Source organism: Pipra filicauda, unplaced genomic scaffold (genome assembly GCF_003945595.2).
Source record: "Pipra filicauda isolate LSUMZ 115617 unplaced genomic scaffold, ASM394559v2 scaffold247_size1415610_pilon, whole genome shotgun sequence".
In the NCBI taxonomy this organism is placed as follows: domain Eukaryota; kingdom Metazoa; phylum Chordata; class Aves; order Passeriformes; family Pipridae; genus Pipra; species Pipra filicauda.
Window position 1 is genome coordinate 817,565 of NW_024104362.1, and position 25,099 is coordinate 842,663.

At 41.2% G+C, this 25,099-nt stretch overlaps 1 protein-coding gene across 1 annotated transcript in view; it reads left to right on the plus strand.

Moving 5' to 3' along the window:
* PPM1H (protein phosphatase, Mg2+/Mn2+ dependent 1H) overlaps positions 1-21,212 on the plus strand; it is a 131,798-nt gene extending 110,586 nt beyond the window's left edge. The window contains exons 8-10 of the mRNA XM_027721191.2: positions 1,568-1,675; positions 10,145-10,296; positions 16,353-21,212. Coding sequence (XP_027576992.1) covers positions 1,568-1,675; positions 10,145-10,296; positions 16,353-16,500 — 408 coding nt within the window. The 3' untranslated portion in view covers positions 16,501-21,212. The remainder of the gene's footprint in view (positions 1-1,567; positions 1,676-10,144; positions 10,297-16,352) is intronic.
* The last annotated feature ends 3,887 nt before the right edge of the window (positions 21,213-25,099 follow it).

Consider the following 25,099-nt stretch of genomic DNA (forward strand, 5'->3'; position numbering starts at 1 on the left):
GTATCTCTTTATTTTATTATTTTGACAGGTTTAAAGAATATTTTGATTCTCTCATAAATCAGTTTCATGTCTGGGGGCAGCAGGGAGAGCTCAACATACTAAAAAGCAATTTTATAGCAAACAGTCATTTGTTGTCAGTTTGCTTTTGTTTTTCTCTCATTGTAAGTAGGCTGCAATGAGATTGTCTTAATAATTGACTTAAAATGTTCCTGTTTCATTGTAAAAATAACTAGGCTGGATGAAGATAGCGACATACCTTATGTTTGCTGAAACAAAGCAGGAAGATATTTAATTGCTTGAGATGCAAAACTCTAATTTAGGAAGGGGAGGGATCAGGGCAGGATTTGTAAAGTACAACACCCCTTCTTCAGCTAGTGCACATAGAACTCACTGTTGAATTTTTCTGATACGTGAAGGTTGATGGTTTTTCTTGAAAGGGAGAAACGCTGTTCCGTTTAGGTATACTTTGTTTCCTGCTCTGTGATTAAGAACAGTGAGATCATTAGTGCTGGTCCTAGCAAGCTTAGCTGGATGCAGCAATAGGATCAATATAAGGGTGCAGTGGTGTCAGTTTGCTAATTTTTGTATGCTTGCTGTGTTTCTAAATAGTGCTCTCCTGCTGCATTAGATTCTTAATTCATGGATAGACATTCTTCAAAATTAGTCTAAGTTTTATAGGTTCAGACCTGCAGCTTATCTCTGAATTTGGTTAGGTTTATAATTATTTGCAAAATGTTTCACGCACATCTTTTTAATTTACTTTCTTATTGCCTTATGGAACCAGGATTTAGTGAGGCAAAATGATTTCGAGTCCGTGGCTCACTGCTATTGGTGCTGTGAACAGAAACTGCTTGTTCAGAAACTGCTGTGGCTAAGCTAGGCTTTGGGGGAAGCGATAAGCAGGCCACAGAGAGCAGGGCTCACTGTGAGGCAGCTGCCTGGTCAGTCTTTGGAGAAGCATTAATGAAATAGAGCCCAACACCTCTTGGGAGACGAGTCATGTTGCTTGGGGGAGGAAGTAGCATACCTGAGGTACCTGCAGACCTGCTGTAGACTGACTCTTCACAGCACTATGGTCAGTGCCACTGTCACCTGTGTGTTCATCAATTTAAGGTGGCCCTTGACACTTTTCCTTGGGGGGGGGAATATACAAAAATATGTCAATAGGAAGATGCCACAGATTCCTTATGTGAGTAATGAAGCTCCTTACCCTCTCTATAAAATCTGTTTGCTAATAGTATAATTTGCTGAAGGAATGTTTCATAAACTACTGGAGAGTGGGGTGACTGGTTTAGGTTTCCACAGTCCCAATCCCTTACAGATGGTCACAGTCTTAAATGGGTGTACACAGAGCGGGATGTAGATGAATACAAAGCTTGGAATAATGAGGAAAATTGAGATGACATGAATGTGAAAAGCTTTGATGTTGATTAGCTCTGTTGAATCTAGAGTTTCTGGGAAATAAAATGGAATTCATCCCCAACTGTAGCAGTTACAGAGTAGAAATTTCCCTGTTGACACAGTGCATGTAACAAGATTTGATCCCATCGCTTTTCTTTATTTCCAGGCTCGGGTTATGGCAACAATTGGAGTGACCCGAGGACTGGGAGACCATGACCTGAAAGTACATGACTCCAATATATACATCAAACCTTTCCTGTCCTCTTCTCCTGAGGTAAAACAGCCAAGGTTCAACTGTCTGATTTGTGAGAGGGAAATAAATTTACTTAGTGTGCTTATTTGTTCTTCTCAATTGTCCATTCTGATTGTGGGTCCAGTACAGGTAGCATGCTGCCCTTTCCAAAGGTGCAGCATGACAGTAACATCCACATAGTAGGAGCATTGTAAGTTACCGAGCTATGTGCCCTGGCTCTGGTTGCTCCATATCCCTGGCAGAGCATTGATTCCTTCTTACTCCTGGGTCTACGGTTATCTCATAGCCTTGCCATTCAGTGTGACAGGCACCCATCTCTCCCCCCACCTTCATGTGCTCCAGCTCCCGTTGAGGCCTACATTATGGTGCCTTCACAGAAGATGTAAATCCGTGTACTCCAGATGGATGTCTTCCATGGCAGCGTAGTATCCTGCATTACGCAGATAAACTCTTAAGCAGGAAAATGCCAAGAGCCACAGGAAGCATACTTTATGCTTCCATCTGTCTGCTCCTTAACCTTCAGTTCTAAATTCGTTATGATAGTTTTGTGCAAACACCAAATAATGAGTGTGCATTTCCAAATGCTGGTGTAATGAGAAAATTATGCAGTATTCAGGTTAGGGGTAGTTTTAAATGCCTCCTTCATTTTGAATTGCTCGTCACAAGCAATTCCATCCAGTTTTTGACCACCAGAGACCTTGCAGTGAAGGATATCAAGCCTTCCAATGGGATTTGAATGTATTTGTTAACAAGGAACATGCAAACCTTGCTCTTTTTTCCTTCTGTAACTGCATTCCTGTTCCTATGTCAAGGAACAGATGTCACATATTTTTCATAAAATATTAAGCAAGGGCAAACCAAATGATGACATGCCCAAATGCTGAAAACTGTCCACTGTTAACGGGCTTGCTGAAGTTTTAAACATACCCAGTACTTGACCTTGAATTTATTGCTTGCTATAGCAGTATGAGAGAATGAAAACACACAAATGACATCATACTGCTAGGAAGGAACAAAATTATTAAATTAACCTTGCTTAGAACATCTTTAAGACCAGTTTGTTGTGAAGGAGTGCTTTAGGTTGTTCAAAGAATTGCTCGCAAAGCTATCGACAAAAGCAGTTTAATATTAAAATGAAAGTGCAACAAAATTGGCAAGGTTCACTGTACTACTTACTAGATGGTTGAAACACACCGAAAAATTGGAATAAAATCTAAAATCAATCAATCTAAAACTAAAGTCAACTAAAAATTACGTATGTGGAGGCTGGAGACAAAAAAGGATAAGGATGAGAAAGGGTAGGGATAAAAAGGAATAAGGAATACCTTCCCATTGAGTCACAAGGTTCAGAGCGGACCCCCTTGCCAAACTTAGCTCTGGACTTGACCAACAGTTTAGGCCTAAAGGTTTTAACAGCACTTAAATTTAAAAACACATAATCGATTGAACAATTTAACAAAAGATTCTATAAAATTTACTATGAGCACACAGTAACTCACAGGCTTAACTTACATACAAATGTAACATACTTAAGAATCTAAGAGAGCAACATTCATAGTACATTTGCTACAGCATATTCACACTGATACACACACAGACACAAAGGAATATGTACAGAGTACGTATTTTCCTGTGAAAAATTCCTAAATTCAGGGAAGTACTCATGTCGGATGCTTTTGCATCTCCTCAGCAGGCAAAGGGTTGAGCCTTGAGGAGTGGGATTATCAGCCCAGGCTCTGTCACTGGTGTTCAGCAATGGTCTTTCCAGTGCAGCAAACTTGAGAGTTCACTGGCTCTGAGAGGCCCCACTCAGAGAGAGATTGCTGGTTGCAGCCCACTGCCATCCCAGAAAGCTCAAAGGATCTCACTGAGGACCACTGTTTATAGAGTTGCAAGAGAGCTGGCTTTGGTCATAGTAATTTTCTGTTCTGGCTGCAGTTTGGGTTGGTAACTTGTTATAATGTTGTTCCATTTGAGTTGTTATTCAGGCAAGAAAAATAAGTTTCCAAGGCTGTTTGAAAAAAACCAGCAACTTATTAGGCAGCGTAAGTTCCTGGGAGCAGGCAGTGTTTCTGATAAGCTCAAGAGGACCTTAGCCCTGATACTGTTCATCAAGACTGAGGCCTAATGAGCATTTCTGACATTATAATGTAGCCTGAGGAGGGGCATGGAGGAAGGATGCACCACCACAATCCACCCCTTACTCATGGAGTGGCACTGTGGTTGCCTCTTGCCTCTGTGCTTGCAAACAGCAATATAAAAATTATGTATAGTTATTATATATAAATTATATTTGAAATTTCAATTGTAAAAGTAAAAATTAAAACAGTGCTGAGAGATTCTGGCCCTGAAGAAACGACGGAGATCTACAGACAGCCCCTTCTTCATGTTTTCTTGCTATCAGTCGTGTACCTTCCCTCTCTCCCTCTGAATGTGTGGTGTCCCTCACTTAAGACCTGCTCCTGTTCTCCTCAGACAGACAGGCAGTAGTTCTGGCCTCATCACTCTGATGGATTTGTTTATTGCCAGAAAAATGATGCAATTCTACCTATTTATTTTTCTTTCTGACATACTGAGACCCAGTGTTTCTGGGGTACATAATGGCTGCAGCACAGCATCCCTGCAGTATCATCTCTGCCAATTGCTGCTGCAGTATTTGTCTGTGTGTATAAACCAAAGCTTCTCATGGGCTTTTCTGATTTGTGTGGAATGTGTCCGTATGTGTTCAAATTCTGGAATATGACATCCAGTTTGTATGCTATCCACGTTTCAGGATCTCTTAACTGCTTTGCGAAAGGGAAGCAAAATTGTTTTTTTTCCACACCCCTTTCACAGCTAAATTCAGCAGAAATGTATGAGGGCGGGAGGAGGAAAGAGAGAGCACCAACCATCTTAATTTAGAGATACTGGCAAAAAAACCACCAACCCTGAGTATTATTAGGAAGTAGCGTATGTTCCTAGTTGCTTTCCATTGCACCTCCTTCTCTTATTCATCTTTTCCTTCTCTTCCCGGAAAGAGCCCCACTGCTTTAACTCCTCATGTTTTTCCCAGACATGTTTTGTCCATATGAGGACAGTGCACCTTGCACAGAAACCAGCATTAAGAAACTACATCTTTATGCTGCCATCTGGGAAGCTTGGCACTTGGAAGCAAAGGCAGTGGCATCAAGCAGCAGTCATATTTGGCCCTTGTGCAGCATTGGATTTTGAATTGTTTATATAGGAGTAGGGGAGCACAATGTGTGGTTTCCAGACCTGGAAAAGGGGAGGCACAGGAAATTAAGACTCACAGTGAGTCATGACAGAGGGAGGATCCAAGTCCTCTGGCTTCTGTTTCTGTGCCATAATTACAATGTCCTTTCCCAAGTCAGGAGCAATGTGGTGAGTTTTCAGAACAATTTACATCCAGGGTGACAAAGCTCTGGTATGTCATGTCCACCAAAATTTAGCTCAAGGAAAGGTAAACATCTCTGAGACCGCATCCAGAAATAGGCATATAATAGTAATTTGAAGGTGGTGTGAAAAGATACTTTGATAGAGTGCCAGGCTATGGGAGAAGTCATGTAGCCAAGACTGACAAATGTAATCAGTATTCAATGGCTCAGCTGTTATGAGACCAGATTTGGAGGACTTCTGCAGGTTGGTGAGCTCTAGAGATTTGAACCTCTTATAATGAGTAGCACAAAGCAGGCAAGCCATGACTGAGGCTCTCTGGCATGGAATTAAATATTTATTTTTCATAATGCTACAGTTAATTTGAAAGCTTTCAGCAGGAAATTCTGCTTTTCAAAACTTAGTAAGAGCTACTTTGTTGCAGCTGAAAAGCAGAATTTTATCTTGAAATTTTTTGAACGGGAGCTCAGCCATTTGGTGAGGAGAGATGTGGCTCTGATGGCAGCATTTGGCCCTTGCCAGCGATGAACCCGAAGCCAGCCACCACAGCAAATGATAAGAAGGTAATGAAGGAGAATTTTTCTTGTTCCATTATGTTAATAAAATCTTTCTGACAACTCTACAAATATGTTCAAGGAGACTGTTTTAGTTTCACATCTGCCTTCTGGAGAAATCTTTAGGAACTACACCACTGAAAGGAACAAATAAGGTAAGTACACAGAGAAGTACAGTATGATCAAAGGGAGTCAAGGCGGTTTCAGGAAGCAAACATCACACTTTAGTGGCTGGAGGTCCTTCAGGTTATGTCTACAAGAGAATTAAAAAAAGAATAATAAATGCAGTAGATGCTCTTGCAGGAGCACTTTGATTTCTCAGAAAACATCTGTGAAACTGCTCTGCATCACAGGTTATTAATATAAAAGATATGAAGCTACAGACTAAGTGGAAAGTTGGCACAGTCTACTGGAAATTGGCTAAAGGGCAGGAAACAAAGGGTGGCAGTAAAAAGCTAAAAGGAGATTAATTGGTGAGTGCTGCAGGGAGCAGTGTTGGGACCCGCTTTTTATTATTTACATATAAATTACTTGGAGGGTGGTATTGAAAGATCTTGTCGTTTGCCAGCAAAGCTACACTGGATAACACTGTGCATAAAAAGGGATGATACAATTAAATAAGGGCTTAATTTATTGAAGTAGCCAAGTTGATCAATAGTGCAGGCGAGTGAATGCAGGCTCGAATTCCCCGGAGGCTGGCACCTCAGGTGGCTGCAGGCTCACATGTCACTGTTGTGAACGGTTTTTGAGCTGCAGGGACTCTTAAAAACAAACCTGGCAAACGAACCCCAGCACCTTTGCAGAGCTGCCATGGTCCCTTTCAGCAGCCAAAGGCAGGTTTTGTCCAGTGGGTAGATCCATTTGTAAATGTAAATATAAAACCAGCCCACCTGTTTGTTCATTGCTTGCACAGAGCGGTTTTCTCAATGCTCTTGACTGCACGTAGGTGAGTAATATGAGAAACAAATACCTGGATTGAAGAAAGACATTACGTGACAAACTGCATAACGCACATTCAGAAAGATGTGTGTGACCACGTGCTCCAGTGATGTGTATCCACTGTTACCTATCAGCAGATCTGTTAACTAGTCAGGTTAACTAGTATTGTCCTATATATAGGATATAAGGGTAACCCAGTGCTTGTATTCATGGTTGCCTCTGCTGGTGAGGTTCTGCTTTTTCTTCCTTATAGCTGGCTTTTTACATTTTCTGGTTACAAATGCCAAGTTTAGCTAGTTAACAGGTCAGCTGCTTTACATAAGTAAGACATCAGTGGATAGTAGAAGTATGGTGACTAAACTGGACTCCTTTGAGGACTGTCCTGATCCTCCAGAGAGATTAAGTTAAAGAGTGAGAAGCTTTGCCAGGGCAGCACAGAAGGAGCTGGTAGGCTGGACGGAGTTGCTGAGAAGGCTCTCAGGGCAGCATGGGAGGCAGAGGACAATGCACAGGTAGCCCAAGGCATTTGGGGCAGAGGACACAAGTTCAGTGGGCTACTATCAGGATCAATGTCTGGCTGCAGAAGCAGTGATTCATGAGGGAAAGACTGAAGATTCAGGATGGCATTGTTAGAAAATTTGTCAAGGGTGCAGCCTTAGTCAAGGAAACCTTTGCACTGCCAGTCATTGGCCAATTGTCACCTGCACAAATGGGGCTATTCAGTGCTGTTTTGCAGTGTGTGCAGCTTTGTGCAAACTTGTGTCACAGACAGAACATGGCTTAACCTCACTATTTACACCCTGAAATACGGCTGCAGAAGGGAGGCAGTCATGGGGAAGGTTGACTCTAGAATTTAAGAAAATAAAATCGTTGTTTCCATTGCAGTCAATGAGCTGTGGGATGTGTGTGGAGGGGGTGTTCACTGAGCCCTGCTGGTCTGAGCTTCCACTCCACATGCCTTGGTGGTGCTGCCCAACCTATGCGCCTCCGAGAGCTCTGCTGTCACACTGATCCATGTCCAGCAGAAGGCACATATCACTACTGTAAGAAACCCTCACTGAACCAAGTAAGAACTAGAACAAAGCTCCTTGCAGAAAAATAAAGGGTTAGGAGCTGGCTACTTTCTGTGCCTGGGCAAGGTGGTCTGCGAACATAAACTGTACCTGCAATAGACTGGACAGCTCTAACTCCTTTTGTTAGTACCATACTAGGGGCACCTACAGCTGTATTTTAGAAATCCAAGGAAAGGACTTAAGGTAATTAGAAGACAGACAAAGCTGCATTTCAGTAAACATTTTTTTGCATGTCCAACTGGTCCCTTACCTGAAGTTGCCCCAAGCTTGTCTCTTGTAACCTTGGCATTCTCTTTTCCTTAGCCTAGAGACCAGCCTAACATCCCTTATTGCTCATCCCGCTGTTCCCTGCACCACTTCTGACATCTAGTTCCTTCTCAATGCATGCCTTTCTGGAGATGCTCGGTTCACAGAGCTTGTCCTTCTTGGACGGATTACCCAATAAATCTGTTCCCAGATTACCCAATAAATCAGTGATTGCATTTTTTTTCCTTTTCCCACAAAACAAAACATGTTCTTAGTATTGCTCTTACCTTTCGACCTGTGGGTTGGCTGCAGGTAGCTTTGACAAGTTTCTTATCTGCCCCAGTGCTGCTCTCCAGTCAGACAAGATTGTTCATTTCAGGAGGATTCAAATCAGTGATGCATGGCTTTAGTTTCACACCTTTGCCTTGGTTGGAGAGCCATGGCAGATATGTTTTTCCCAGCACTGACGTTCAAAGCTTGGTTAGCCCTCTGAGGGGCTTGGTGCTGAGTGCATTCCTGAGCATTAACCCTGATGCTTTCTCAAATAGTTTCTAGTCCCCAAGAGATCTTACCAGAATGTGTGCTGCATATTGATGGTTGTGTTGGCCCACTTACCCTCCACACCCCAGTGATTTCCAAGTTGAAACCGTGGGCTGTTAAGAGGCTGAACTGAATTCTGGGAATGGAGGCTATGACAGCTACTGATTTCCATGCAATGAGCTTGAGATGAGAGCTGTGCTGCATATAGGGATCTTTTCTATATTACCACTCAATCTGAATAAGGAGATATGCTCTAATAAAGAGAGTATCTTGCTTTGAATTTAATCCTCTCCAAAGGCCTTATTCAGCTGCTACCTTAGATAGTGAAGGTCATATTTAACAAATGACCTTCTTGTGCTTTTGAGTGAAAAGCAAACTGGTAAGTATTAGCAGCCAGGTCTTGGTGATGTTTTTTTTATTTTTTTTTTCTCCAGTACTTGTTGCAGTCCCATAAAAGCATAATTACATTAAAAGGTCCAGGCATTTTATGTGTATTGCCTGTTCTATGGCTCCTAAGGGGAGAGGGCACCATAAGAGAGAATAAAACAGCTCATATTTTCTAGTTCTGCCAAGTGCTTGGACTGACAAATTTCCCAATTGCCACAGCTGTTTGTGGAGTCCAAGCCTGGAGCAGGGTGTGTGACAAGGTGTACCACTTCCAAACTTCAGTACAGACGATCCTTTCCTCCTGTGTGCCTTGCCAAGGTTGTTACAATTCTTTCAATCTGTGATTGTTGCTGGTGTAATTAAAGTGCTCCGTGAGTGCTTGGTGATGGCTCCCCAATCACAACCTGGGAATTGGGAGGTGGTTTGTCAGCTGGAGCACAGCAGGCGCTGGAAGGGGAGTTACACCAAACTAAAGACTTGTTTTAAAACACTTTCCATGGCCTTTGCTTGTATTCTGGATCAGCTGATGGCCTTGCAGCACCCCTGTGACTGCCCCTTCCACTCCGAGCTTTCCCCAGCCTCTCTGGGAAGAGGATGGTTGAAGTTGTTTTAAAGGCAGGGTGTTACAGAGATGCCAGCAGTGATCACCCTGACTGGAGCTGCAGACAGACAAGTTGAAGTCAGTGGACAATTTAATAGTGTGAATAAGCTTCACTTTTGTGCAGATCTTGAATCAGTCTTTAGCTGTTTACAGATACATCTGACTGAGCAGGTAAACAGTTTTTGTCCATTTCGTGGAACCACTCGCTTGCTTAGGCACGACACTTTAGTGCAGCAGGTGCCTCAGGTTTAGAAAAGTGAATGCAATGCCTGGTGCCACACAGATATTTCCAAACATGCAATTTATCTGGCAGAGTTAAATGGATCTAGACAAATAGTGAAAACAATTATTTGTGAATATTTTATTAGAAAATATCAAAAATTCATCAAATAAATTATTCAGCTTCCATATGACTAGTGCTGCCAATGATAGGGAAGGGCCTCACGCACTGAAACAAGGCAGCTGGGTGGGGGAGGCTTCAAGCCCTTCTGGCAGCAACAGCAGCACTGTACTTTAGAGCCTGGCTTAGGAATGCTTGCATCCATCCTGGCTGGGGTTAGCACCTGAGCCATGCTGAGCTGCAGCAGGAAGGGTTGTCATGTTGGGAGCTAAATTGCAGACAGACTCCATTAGTGCCTTGGGAGGTATTTCAGTGCCTTGGCCAAACCTGCTAAACTCATAACCAAGCCCAGCAATGCTTTGCAAACAGATCTGACAATCTCCTCCTTCATGAATCTCTTGGATTTTTGTGTTTTAGGTGAGAGTCTATGACCTTCTGCAGTATGAGCATGGGCCAGATGATGTTCTGATCCTAGCTACTGATGGACTCTGGGACGTGCTGTTAAATGAAGAAGTGGCAGAAGCTGTCACTAACTTTCTACCAAACTGTGACCCCGATGATCCCCACAGGTTCGTGCTCATTCCTGATTTTCTAGCTTCTCCATAGAAGCACTTTCTGGTAACATATTTTCGTAGAAAGTATGATATGAATAACATTCAGGAAATATGCAACACCTATAAGAAAACATTTTAATAAGTTGGATGGAGCCTCTACAGCAAACACGGGCATTTGGGGTGAGAGTCTGTTATAACTCAAAATTGGCAGCCTTCAAAGGAATAGGTGTGGGATCACAGAATCTTGGCATAGGATCCACTTTGTTGGCTGTACGAGGTCCTGTGAAAACTGTAGGAGGCTGAAGTCTTAGAAGATATATGGCAACAAGTCTGTTTAGAGCAGTCACAGGTTTCCACTTAACTTTCCTCTGGATAGTCCCTTAACACTAAAGACTGTTTCTCAGTAGGACATACTGAGTGTCTGTCTCTCTCTCTGTGTGTATGTACGTATAAATACTGCATAGTGGAGTTCCTACTCATTCTTGCTCATAGTATAACCCTGAAACCCACCTTCAGCAGGGAATGATTAGTGCTACCAGGACAGGTGTGGTGATGGAAGAGGCGGAAAGCCTGACTCCATTTAATTGGATTCTGTTTCATTTCACAATTTTATTCTACCTCATTCTTTTCATTTTCCTGTCTTTATCGCCTCTTAAATTATATGCTTCTGTCTTTAAAACATACCACCATGCAAACAAGTTCCCAAACAACTATCTAGAGGCTATCTGCCTTGAGTGAGTCCACAGGTCTGCCTGCTACTGAGTTCCATGTCACTATGATTTAAAATATTATGCTAGAGATCAGAAGTCTCTTGCTTGTAAGCAGGAGGACTGTGAAAGTGGGAAGAGCTTTATCCTTCCCTAGGGACTGTTCAGGAAGGGAAGTTTGTGTTGCGCCTGAATTCAGGCCTGTCTACCACTGTCTTCTGCCTCACCCTGGGCTAAGAGGGTGAAAAGAGATTTTACATATCCCCAGTTGGTCTGTGGAAAGCAGAGTTTCAGAAATAACCCTTCGAGAGCCATCTCAAAATGCTTGGGTGTTTCTCATATTTCTAAGTCATCATCTTCACAGGGTCAGCCCCATTCTCTGTCAGCAAACAAGGAAGATAAGTACGTATGGATGCCCTGACAGACACTTGGGTTTTAAAGTGAGAGCAGCTTTGCAATAGCTCAACAATAGTATCTTCTCACCCTGGCACTTACAAACATGGAATGCAAAAAGAGGTTTTGTTGCAATCATCAGGAGAATGAATGATTAACATGAAGCTGCAACTGCAATATTTTGACCTTGTCCACCTCCTTGCGCCAAAGATGAGATGTGGTATGAAAGACAACCAGGACTGTCTCTGCTTCAGCAAAACATGTAGGTGTGTCTGCCCTCTCTCTGGGAGGAGATCAGGCAGAATTAGGGAGGGGCACTTCCAGGGCATTTGGTACTATGCTATGCAGACATGCCATTAATTTAAGGTAGGAGGAGATGACCCATCCAATCTACTTTCAGTTATGCCCTGACACCATTCAGAGATGCAAGGGGCTTCTGCTCTCATTCCTGCACCCCTGAGTCTCTTCTTGCAAAGGCACTTCTTGCAATACCTCTACCCTGCTCTGTCTCCGTTTCTCATCCAGTGTTTGGGCAAAGTTGTCCCTGCCTACCATCCTCACCAGTCCTGTCTGTTGTGAATACAGTCAGGGTGTGTTGAGTCTGTCTAGTTCCTTTCGGTCTTTACTGAGCTGGTGATGGCCACTGTGTTTGCTGCAGCAGGAAGGGGAATTCTTTCTTTGATCTTTTTTACTTGTTAGGTGAGTAGTTTTTTCATCCATTATAGAACACTCAGCAATCAGAAACACTAAAGCAAAATGAAATTTTCTTTGTTTCATTTAGATTTGCTTGTACTGGTTTAGCTCTAGTAATTGTGGGGAATTAGTTGCTGTTTGTGCCAACGTGAGTGCCACTCATTCCAGAACTGAGTCTGCTGTTTATAACTTAGAACAAACACATTTATTGGTATTTGACCTGCTGGTCTATAAATGGACATCTGAATTGAAAATCAATTTGTTCTTTTAAGCAACTTTGTGCTAGGTCATTTAGAGGCTTACAAATAGCAGGGACAAGACATTTCTCATGCCAGCATACAAAAGGTAATTGGAGCAGTCCCTCATATAGTTTACAATGATATTTATGAAAATTACCTTTGTGGAATTGCTCTTGCTGCTTGGTTGTAAAGAATATTAAAGGTTTTAAAGTACTATGTGAGAGGTTTTACGTAATTACTTCACAGTGGTCTAAATGAGGTATAACTAATGAACTTACAATAGCATAGCAGGTCGGGCTGTGGACCTGTGTTCATTCCTCTCACTAGTCAGTGACAGGAAAATCTTGTTTGCTGTATTATCAGTGTTATGTTTAAAGGAAATGTTATCCTAGAAAATGTCAGGTTCTGTGATGGGGGTAGTGACATAGTCTGTGGTGAGGTGATCAGCTGGAAATGTAATATCTCTAGGGATGTAGAAAACTTGTCAGAATATAAGAGACTTGCACTCTGGGTTTCCAGAGAACCAACCTGTGGAGCAAATCCTGGATCCTCCTGACCCAATAGCCTACTTATTCCCTGACAGCAGCATATTAACAAGGAAAAACAAACAAACAAACAAACAAAAGACAGGATTTTAGAGCTACAGAGTACTTATCTGTTACATAATTAGTTCCTTGTGGGAGCAATATTCCTCCCATTTGGATTAAAATTTACTTTATAGCCTCATGGGTAAGAGCTTACAGCCCTCGGCAATGCTCTTGGGGACTCTCTCCTGCTGATATTTACTGTGAGTGTTTGTTGCCCACATAAAAAACATCTCTGAATCCTGTCAAACATAGCATATGCCTGGACATCATCTCCAAGTGGAGGGAGAGCAAAGTCCTCGGGTCTGTCTTCATCCAGCCATGCAGACACAACCTCAGGGGATTTGGAGCCTCAGTGAATGATAGGCACAAACTTGTTTAGAGAACAGTTCCTGGGTGACTACTGTGATGGAGTGAAGAGGCTGGGGTGGAGCTGGATTTCTTAGCTAGCTGATTTCTTATGGGTATTGTGGCAGATGAGCATTAAGGGGACTCTGAGTGAAGAATAGGTGGTAGTGACACACTGCTGCTTTCCGTACATCAGCTCTCTGAAGAGGTATGAGGAGGGAAAAGCATGACTCTGCCCTTTTCCTTCAGTTGCACTTATGCAGGTTTGCCCCCTGATCTTGGGAACCCTCTATTTCTCATCCTTCCTCTTGTCCTTTCTTGTTCCCTCTCACTTTCTCTCTCACACTAGGTAGAGATTTAGGAGGATGCTGGGGAGCTCCTCCACCTCTGCTGGGTGTGAGAAGATAAGCTGCTCAGACAGCAGCACAATTACCCCCGTCACCATTTCTCCTGCAGTACTTTCACTGATCAATACAGAAAGCTCCAGCAGAAGAAAAAAAACCCACATATTTATTCTTAAAACACAAAAGTTGTATTCCAGCAAGGCTATTCATTAGGAGGAAGTGGATACTTTAAAACTACTTCAGCAGTTCTCTAATGCTGTCTCTAGAGCTGAATCCCAATTTCACAGTGCTGGAGAATAAAACATTCAATAATGGACTGCTGCTCCTATTCATCTCCAGGTACAAGAGACTCACCCTATCTTCTCCAGTGCCAAGTTGAACACCATTGCTTCAATTCAGCTCTACACAGGAGAGGAATATGTTACTTCACTGCTGCCTTCACCTGTTCCTTTTCCTTTGCTTCATTGTGTTGGTTTTCTTCAGTATTTCACAGTCTGTCTATGAGAGAATTTCTGGTTTATTAAAATTCCTTTTTTTTATCTTGCCCTTTCCAAACACTCAGCAGCAAAACCCTAACAGAATCAAAAGCAATACTCATTCCTTTGTACTTTTCAGATGTGGGGAGCCCTTCTTAATTAGAAAAAGCAGGAAAGCAAAGTTTTCTTGCAGAATGATGGGTGTTTCTCTCTTAAGTTGTGACAATAGCTGAAAAATCCTTGGGAAGTATGTTCTTGCCAAAATTCACTCAGAATCAGACATGCTGTGAATAAATATTTCAGTTTCTTGCTTGCCACATGGAGTCCTTTTGTTCCTTAGCCCTGCATCTGATTTGGGAACTGAGGAGTACAAGTATGTGTGTTTGGTTTTACCCCATTAGAAAAAAGGATTTGATGTTGCATTAGGGCAGTAAGGCCAGTGCTTCTTGTTATCTTGCTATTACAGCTCAAGGTTGTTTGTACAGACTAATCTTGGAACATACAGACAGTGTGCATGTGTACGTGTAAGCGTGTTGGATTTTGTATCTTTAGGCTGTTCTCTTATGGCTAAAAGTAAATCATTTGTCAAAACTAGTGAAGGCTGGAAATTTTATCACTTGGTACCATTAGCAGCAGGGGTGCATTGCTGCTGTACAACATTACTTGAATTTAGCATCAAACCTTATGAGTAATCAGGTGTTGATTCATTTGCATTGAAGAAATCTTTCTAGTAGAGCAAATATATCTATTCCTGGTTCAAAGGAGTCATTTGAATTAAAGCATCGAAATTCTAGAAAGAGAACATAATTGGGTATTTTTTATTCTTTCATCCCCAGAGACTGAATAAACTCTCTACTGATAGAAATTACCACTTAATAATGCATTCTGTGGTGAAAAATTCTGGGGTTATAACAGTCCTAGGTAACTGATAAACTTACACACACAGACCTTCTGATCATTGGAGTTATTGTTCTTTCCCATTCCTCAGATGAGATCTGGGCAGATCATTTCAGGTCAAGGATCCTCCTTAGAAAAGGAGATATTGAAATGCAAACACTTTTTGTCCTTGCTGGTTTTTGGAAACTACAGAGGTGTGCTTTAGTTCTGGAGGCCTGTGTGTGTGGCTTCATAGAGTCCTGCATCATCTTGGAGATTGATACTTATGCTTTAAATAAAACACATGCAGACAAAATATTGAACTGTTTTTTTTTCTTGTCAGTCTTTTAACTATTCAATTAATTTTTAATTATCTAATAATAGAAAAGTTTGCCTCCACCCAACTAATTCAGAACATCTTGACCAGGTGTTGGACTGATGAAGTAAAACGTGACAATAGCTGTTCACTCATAATGAGATTTCTTTCAGAGGAAGTTTCTGAGTACACAGATGTGTTGATGTAGAAACAGCAGCTAAAGCAATAAGGGAGGACATATCAGCACACATGACAGGGCACTGTCTATGCTCCACTTTTGGACTCTGACACCCTTCTGCCCCCAAGCAGCATGTGGTATTTTTTCAGGACAGAAAAATAACTCCCATAAATCCAGTGCCACTCAGCCCAGCACAAGCTGGGAGTTTTGAAGGAATATGAGCCTTGGTATTTCACTAAATTAAGCACTTGACAACTCACATTCATGCAGTTTTCATTGAACTTATAAATGTGAAAGAACTGTGGGATTCTGTTAATCTGGCCATATTAACTGTAAGTTTCCTTTTCCAGTTTCAGAATAAAAGAGATTTAAAAATCATTCCTACAGTCAAGGAAAACAGACAAGTTAGTCTACTTGGCTTAAAGTGTAATTTGGATTTTATTTCTCATGCTCTATTACTTGCCTCCAAATTACTTTCTTTGTTGCAGTTCATCTCTGAAGTAGTTCAGATATGATTACCTTCAGGTGTGTCAGTGAACAAGTGTGTAGTTTTCAACAAGTAGTGTTATTTGGGGTCCTCAATTTTTCAGACTACTCCTAGAAAGCCAATTCGTTAAGGCAAGCGTGTTTAATATTTTTCTGAAGAGTGGTGAAGCCAGGCACCCAGAATGGCCGGTAACTTTTGGTCAAGTGGTGTCTGTCAAATACCTTTACATTCTTATTCAGGAGCTGTCACTGAACTGGAAGGAGTTGCTTTGTGGGTATGCAGTGGTTTGTGTTTTTCCTGCCTGCTTCTAAAACACTGGGAAACATGTCCTGGTAGGTCACAACATTAAATCTGCCAGGCGGCAGGCTGTGAAAACCCACTCTCCTCACAGAGGCGAACACACTCTGGCTATATTCTGCCTTTTCCACAGGTACACGCTGGCGGCGCAGGACCTGGTGATGCGAGCCAGGGGAGTGCTGAAGGACCGGGGCTGGCGAATATCCAATGACAGGCTGGGCTCTGGAGACGACATCTCTGTCTACGTCATCCCTTTAATACATGGGAACAAACAGTCATGAAAGTAACATCAAGAGCGATTATAGGATGGGGATCCTTTTGGGAAGGGCCTGTAAGAGACATTATGGTTTTGGTGGTCTGACCAAGACACTTCCAATTGATGTAATGCTGGAGGGGTATTTTTCTGCCCGAAAGGTAGGGCTCTGCACATATACTGTATATGATTAAAGGTAACCCTTAAGATTCCAATTTCCCTATAGAAATGGTTTTGGTGCTTAACAGGAATGGGATTTAAATGCTGCTAGCATATTATGGATTCTGTCATCCCTCCAGGTCGGGTGGGGAATTAATTTTTTTCTCAGTTTACCATGTAGCTTGGAAGAGCCATTTCAGTTGTGAAAGTAGAAGTGGGTATCAGAAGCCAAGGAGGTTCCTGAAATCTACCCCCAAATATTCAGAAGGTGGCTTGGGTCACATGTCATTTAAATATATATATATATATACATATACATATATGAGACTCAAGAGTTTTCTTCTTTCAAAAAGTTGTATTCATGACTTATCTATGGACAACTTCAAACTTGTGTAATCCTTTGAGCCCCCATTTTCCTCTCCCATCTCTTCTTCAGTAGATACCTCTTGTATTTTAGTAGGAAAACTGAAATTGTTTTCAGTGTGACTATGCCTGTTTACTGCAGCTAAAACAGCCACCTGCAAAATTGTCCAGGAGAAATAGGTCACAGTCCTGTATGGCAGAATTTATTCTGGTGTGAGGAGTTATTCATCCAGATTCCTTGTTGTGTGTATACCATGATTATACAGAGCATGCAAACTCAGCTATATGTGATATTTACCTGGAGGCTGCGGGTTTTTTGGGATCAGAGATTTACATTCATTGAATGATTCTGCCTGCTTTATCCTGTTGAAAGGATCCCTGATCATAAAGTTTTTGCATCAGTTGGGATTTAGTAAATTTGTTTGGGCTCCTGAGTGTATTTTTAGTTGGACTCCTACTTGGAAGTGGTGGTATTGTTCTCATTAGCAATTTGAATACCCAGGTAGTGATCTATTTAAAAGGTGTTCACTTCTTCCTGCCTCACTTATTATTCTGTATACCTTTGCCTGCTTGACTTGGGTGATCAGAACTTTCTGTCCTTTTGGCATTGAGAACTGTAGTCAAGGATTACAGTGTGACTGTGATAGATTCAAGTCCTTGGCTAGCTTTAGCAGCATTTTTCTTAGCAGTGATAAATCAATTTAAATAAAGAAAATTTGCATAAAACATTATTGAAGTGAAAGCAGTAGTCCGGGAGAGAAACAAGTGAGCAAATCTGCAGTGTAACCTTGCTGTCTAGTCTCCAAGCAGACAGTTCTCCTACTTCACTGGCAGAAATTTAAGAAAAAAACAAAACTAGAAGATTCTAGCCTATAGGCAGATATATTGGCTGGAGAGCCAACTTTCACCTAATTTGTCCCCAGACCACATTCATGTGGAGCTGCTCATCTGGTTTGTACTTCTTTGACAGGAAAAAAGGCAGGAACTGATGTAATTGTACGGCACTGACTAGGGAGCTTACAAATGTTGTGTCCTTTCCAAAGTAGAAAGAGGATGCTGTGCCCTTTGCAGACTTTCTTCTGAACAGGTGTGACCCAGAGCTTGCCAGTTTTGTAGTTTATGATGTGCTGTGTAAACACGACGCAGCATGAGTGCGACGTAGCTGCCCAGATGCTGTATTTGATTGCATCTTGAAGTATATGTGCAACAGTTTGGTGGATTTAAACTACTTTTGCTCTAAATCTCTAGACCCGGAAGGGGTTTCAGGCACTGTGGAGTGTGTAACGGCTCAAACATGCAGCAAGCTGCATGATTTTAGCCTGAAAACTGTTCCACAAGTTCCCCAGTGCCTGCATGTGATAAAGCTGTGCAGAACCCAGACGTTTTATATTCTAGAGCTTCAGCATAAATCAATGGCATATCTGATTATGTATTGTCATGCTTTATCTTTTCTTTCCTTATTTTTTTTCTCTTTACCTCTTTTTCTGTGTGCATCTGGGTAAAAAGAGAGGTTTGGAGTCTAGAATATTTTTCCCATGGCCCCTCATATGTTTCAAATTTTAAGCAAGAGAACTTCTCTTGCACTTCTTTTTGGCCTAATAAACTTGTAAACGTGCTTTTCATGCTCTATGTAACTCCTGTTGTCTCTTCACAAATGCAGTTGTATAGTCATCCAGCAATTCAGATCCTCTTTCACAAAGAAACTAGTGCTGGCAAATCTCGTGAAACTGTCTGAACAGCAAAGAAGCTGGTGCTTGCTGGTACCAGCTACAAGCCTGAGTCAAATATTTCAGTGCTCATGCACTGTTGGTCTTCATTATTTGGTAACATGGTGTCAACACGCATACCAGTCTTTATAAAACCACTGAGTACAACGTGGTGGAAATAGATTTCCTGTGTAGCATTTGCCAAAATTTAAAAGCAAAACTTCAAGACAACTACTCATTCAGGAGTGTTTTTTAAATGTACCCCTGAAGAGAGGGGTTAGCAGATTGCATGACTTGGTGGGAAGCAAACTGATGGGTGACTTCTCAGACCATGATCTGGTGAGTCCTGGTGAATCAGCCTGCACAGTGTTTGTTTTTCATCTGAGGCACTGCCATATGACTTCTCTGCAGTGGCTGGACCCAGGTCGAGTTGTGTTCTCACTGTCAGCCTCTCTCCTGGAAAGGGCAGAAGTACAGTATTAACAATTAGTATCAATTAGCATCAGTTAATGAATTCTGAGAACTTTAACAAAAGGTTTCAGTATGTGACTGAAACTATGCTGTGATGCTTTTTGTTTTGCTTTTTTACAAAGTATCTTTTACACATTTAGGTGCTTTTCTCCCTGGATTGTCTGGTGCATCTCTGACCTGCTGCATTAGTACTCGGGCTTTCACTTCTATCTGCTTTCTGTAGGAGCTTCTTACATCCCCTGCACTGGGGTCAGTGCTCTGCTTCAAGGCATGGTATAAATACATATACACACCCCAGCCTCACAGAAATAGCAGGCGGGAGTTATTTATTGCAGAGGTATTGTGCAAGAAGCAAGAATAATTAAAAGCATTTCCAATTCCCTTTATAGGCTGAATTATTTTGTGAATCACAGCATTAGAAACCACTGATGGCAGGGAGGATCTGTGGTGCAAAATACTATTTTTCAGATAGGTGAAGATGGGTGCCACGTGAAGACTTGTCCAGGACTCAGTGAAGCTCACGAGTTAGGAGCAGACAGCTCATGTCCTCAAACTGGAGCAACTTAGGCATCAAGTCCAAATTTTAGATCCTTGGCATGTCATTTTAGTTACTGCCTGAACTAAACCAGTGCTGGGTTATGCCAGGTGAGATCCCTTGGTATCCAAAACTGTATAAGCCTTAGCAGCAAGGAAGCTCAGTCCTGATTTACATCTGCATTCATATTGCTATTGCGCAGTGCTGAGCCTTGCCTGCATAGGCATTGCTTAGAAAGTTGAGCAAGTTCTTACCCTTCCTTGGATAATGGCAAGGAAAGGCGCTAATAATGGAGTATCAGTTAGCTGATAGTGCAGTGTAACACTGTTTTGTGGTGCCTAGTCCAGTCCCACTTCTAGGAAATCAAAACCAAGAAGCTTCTACCATTCACCTGTGAATACTGTTGAAGAAGATAGTACAGACATTTCAGACACTTTCCTCTTGCACTACAGCCTACAATTTTGTTTGTTTAATTTATTGAAGAAGATGGTTAGAAATTTCATTTAGACTTTATTATGTGAGGCACACAACCATCCTTTGGTATGTTAAGGCAATAATGCTTCCTTCATGAACACAAAAGTGTATTGTCTGAGATGTTCAGTGGCCTTATGATGGAGAGAGAGAGTTTTGTTTAAAAATTCTAAAAAACAACAGGGCTAACAAGCTAAAGGAAGAGTGGTCAGAGTCTGCTGTTATCAGTGGATTTCCATTTACAGTTATTTCCATGTTAAAATATGATGAGAGGTCTGTGAGGTACTGTTGACTCTGTGCCTCCAGGATGTTTGGGCAAATTTTGGCTCTGAGCTTCTGCTAAGTTTTTAAAGAACACTACACGCTCTGAGCAAATCTGCTGTATTTCTTCCAGCCTCAGCGTTTTGCTTTTATTTTATGTTTTATGTCCAAATACTTTCAACAGTTTTGTATCAAACATGAATGGCAAACTGTGTGGAATTGTTGTTTGTCCCCAACATTTTAGGTGTGTAAAGTTTTCCTCCATGTGTCTTAGGTGAAGATTCAGTGATGTGGCTACTACAGAGAGAGTGACCAAATGATGCTGTAACTGTGCTGCTGTATTTCTACCTGTGATGTACTTGAAGGAGGATGCCCTTGTCCACCTCCATGCTCATTTTGCTTTTTTTTTTAACCATTTCTGTTGGTGTTCTTTTATAGGTGTCTTATTTTGATTTTATGTCTTTCTAGTAGCTGCCACATTTTTCTTTCCTTCATTGGACAATTCATCTTAGTATCTTAAGATCTGTACAACTGTCTGGGATTTATATGTTCTGAGGAGAGGAGGACCTGCTGAAAGAAGATGTTTTGGACCAATGTACTTCTGCTTTGTGACTGTGAAATGTTCATCTTTTTGTAACCTAAGAACAAAAAATGTTTAGTAAAGGGATATATTTTGTGTTTTTTGAAACTTTTCAGTGCAATGAACAAAAGAGGAGGATACTGAAGAAGTGTATGTGCAAAGTTTTAAAATAAAATTTTAAATTATATATTATATATATCCATCTAGATCTATAATCATTATTATTTGCCTTTGTCATGAAGATTTCCTAAGTCTCTTTATGTGTATTACCAATTGTGCAATATGGACAAGTAGCACACTCTGCTTTTCAAGAGAATGAATGATTCACTGACAAAAGGTCTCACTCTTCAGTTAATGAAGTAAATTCCTGTGAGGTGCATTAGCCTATGGGTTGACTGGAAAGAGTTCAGCTGTAGGATAGCTGTGTGCTGCCATTGGATTATGAATCATTGCTCAGACTGGCAGTTGCCATGTTCTGACTCAATGAAGAGCTGTGCAAAGTGATCAGCTACCAGCTCTCTGAGGCATTGGGTGTAATTTTGGAAATGATAACAGAGTTGGAGTAAGTTTTCCCTCATCCTCAGTTCCTTAGGAATCACTGTCTTAAATTGTGTTCTGAGTTTATGTTCAAGCAAACCCAAGGATGAATTCGTAGATTCCAATGAAGCAAGCGTTCATGGTTATTTAGTAACCAAAGATGCTTTTGAAGGCACTGAAGATGCAGGAAATAATACCAACCTTGCACTGTACCAGCACAGCCATGGACAATGCCCACCTGGGTTGCCAGCAAGAGAATGAGAACTGGACAGGTATCTACTTGTTATATTTTGAAATACTGCATTATAGCACAAGCAATTCTCCTGCTTCTTATTTCACCTCACACTAAGTAGGAGAGCAGTGAGAACATCTGTTCCAGCACTACTCCAGTTTTTAAAGTGCTGCACATGTCCATTGTATTCACTGAGCATAATGGAGAGTGCAGAGAGAAGCAATGTGTTACTTTAACCCTGGTTCTTCTTACTCTCCTGTTAAGTCCTACAGTCTATTACTGCAATCCAACCACAGTGTCAAGCTTACAATTGCTGTGCAAATAAAACTTCAGCACAGCTTTACCTGGCTTGCTGGTGTCAGCTGAATAATAAGTGTTGATAGCATGAATTGACAGGGAACTGTTGCACATCAGCTGAACTATAAGGACCCTGCTCCACATCATCCTCTTGCTTTTGCATTTCCTATGCCCTAAATTCTGTAAGCTTGTAGGTCAAGTAAGGCTTGTTATTTTAATTTTTTTTAGGTAATCAATGCAACTCTTCAGATTTGGACATCAGTTTCTTTAATTCATGTAGGCAATAAATCAGTCTTTTGCCAAATAATACATTCATAGTATCCTACTGAATGTACTCAGTTGACATAAGGGAAAGATCCAAGTAGTTTATTGTATTTTGTACAGTTTCTGTAAAACCAAGGCCTGAAATTTTGTCTTCTTAACATATCCTGGTAGAGAGATGTACCTTCACAAAAAGTTGAATTCTTTATGCTATTACACTGCGGCTTTTACGGATTTTAGAGTTTCTCTTGTGCTTTCCAGGAAGGCTTATATAAAGCAAACTTTTTGCACATCCTGTTCTTGTTAGGAGGAAGGATGAAGGCTTTTTTTTTTAATCCTCCACTTTGCAAAACAAAGGATGCCATAACCTTTTGGAGACATAGAATGATTTCGGGGGAAGTTGTGCTTTGAGGGTGAGGTTATTGAGAAGGAGTTTGATCAAGATACACAAAATGTATCTATAGGTAGATAAAAGACACATGATTTGGAGACTCTTCATAATTTAACAACAAATAGTCATAAATTTGAAGCTGCAGAAATAGTCCACAGCACTCTACCACAAAATACTAAGGGGAGAGGGAGGTAGCTGCAGTAGAAAAAAGTAATTAAATTTTTAATGCAGTTAATTTAAGGCTGATTATTTAGATGTGTAGACAGACGAGATCTCTGAACCTTCATGAATTTGAGGCTGCCTAAGATTAGAATTACATTCTTTTTCTTTGGTGTTTTAGTGCATAATGTCTTGGCTTCTAAGGAGTCAAAATGTCCCTCATCTTTACCCCCCAAGCATTTATTCCTTTAAGCAATAAAAATCAATCCCTTATGGCATTCCTCTGTCAAGACAACCAGCTGTACTGGTTTGGCATTGTCTCTGTGCTTCACAGTCATCCCTGGAGTTACCAGTCTGTTGGTTGGGTGTTCTGCTTGTGGTAATTTGAGGCCTTTCCCAACAGACTGTACTCCAGCAGAGTATCTTCCTGGTTCATTTATGCTATTGGTGGTGTTTTTCCTTCCTTTCCTCTCCTTACTCTGCCCCTCTCTGATTTAAAACATTTTGGAGTCGTTAACTGCTGTTTGAGATGTGCCACTGAGTCCTTGGCCATTCACCTCCTCTCACCACTTGCTTCCTATGGGTGCTGACACTGCCAGCATCACCAGCAGTGCAGGAATTACTAGTAGCTAAAGGGAAGACTCATAGAAAGGGAAAGGGTGTCTTCTTTAAGCTAACATTGCTTATTACCTCCAAATTAAAACTTACATGCATGTAATATTTTAATTCTCCTATTTGAAAGGGGAAACTTTAATGGTTTTTAAGTTGATCTTAGAAGGTTCAACTTTCTGAGCCATTGTTACCCCAGTTCTTTGGCTCAGTTATTATCTGGGAAAATTTTGCAAGGAAGTTTTCCTTGGCAAATTAAGAGCTGTCTGGAAGATCCAAAGGTTATCACACAAGCTCAGATACAACATTTAGCTTCTCATATGACAGTTGTTGCTTATTTCTGTAATTGCTGCAACTTTTCAGAGACTAAGCAAAGAAACATGAAATTTTGCTATTTTTGCTTTAGGAAGGTAAGATTTAAGAATATGGAAATTCTGCAAGATATCCATGACTAAAATTACAAGAAAAGATACTGTTTTCCCATGAGAGTTATTGGAGAAGACAAATGACTAGGCAGTCACCTCATCAAGTAGCACAAATTGTTCCTAAACAAAGACCATTTCTCTGCCCAGTATAATATTCAGTAAAGCTCAGGGATGTAAAAGCAGCTGACAGCCCTGCAGTCATTTCAGTCTGTTCAGAATTTAGACTGACTCTGCCCATCCAGGTCTCATAAATGTGTATCAGTTTAATTTTTTAATGCACAGTCCTCTGCAGCAGATGTGGGCTGAGACAGCTGCTTCAGGGTAGGGTGCAGTATCACAGCACATACTGGGATGAGGAAGGGGAGACAAGAAGCCAAATCAAGTTGCAGTTCTCCAGGATCTAAAAGCAGGCAAACCAGTTATTTAAACAGGTAATTGCCAAAGAATGCACAAAGAGCAGGGAATTGCTGCAGCCGCAAGCAGTTTAGGCCTTGATTCTCAAGAATCCTCTCATCCCCACGTTGTGCCTGTTTACTTTCATTCCTGGGTTGGTACCGCAGCTAATTGCACCAAATGTCTTATTTCTTAGCATCCACCAGCTTTCCCTAGAGCTTTGTCAGCCAAATGTCAACAGCAACTCATCTAGCTGAGATCAAGGTACTCCATGAACAAGCTCCTAATACAAAGTTCTTATGCTGCATTTTCTGAGGATTGTGTTCACTGTGCTCCCAATTAAAAAAATAAATTTACTTTGCTGGTCTTTGTGCCCTCTCTTAGTGCTTGTTTTTCACCAGCCCTCATGCAATTGAATTTTACATCTGGGAATTTAGAATATGTTAGAAGAGCTGGTCTTTGTGCCCTCTCTTAATGCTTGTTTTTCACCAGCCCTCATGCAATTGAATTTTACATCTGGGAATTTAGAATATGTTAGAAGAGCTGGAACATCATTCTTACTCCTTCTCTGCTTGAGCACCAGCATAGAAGCAGTTTAAATGAGCCAGACAAGAATCAAAACACAAGCTTCAAACTAAGTTTCATGTCCAGACATAAGTATTCTATGAATAGGAAAAATACAAAACACAATGCTCAGACAGTAAATCTTTCCGTGGTAACATTTTTCTAAGAAGGGTGTTTTAGGGAAGGTCTGTTTAGTGCCAATAAAAAAAGGAA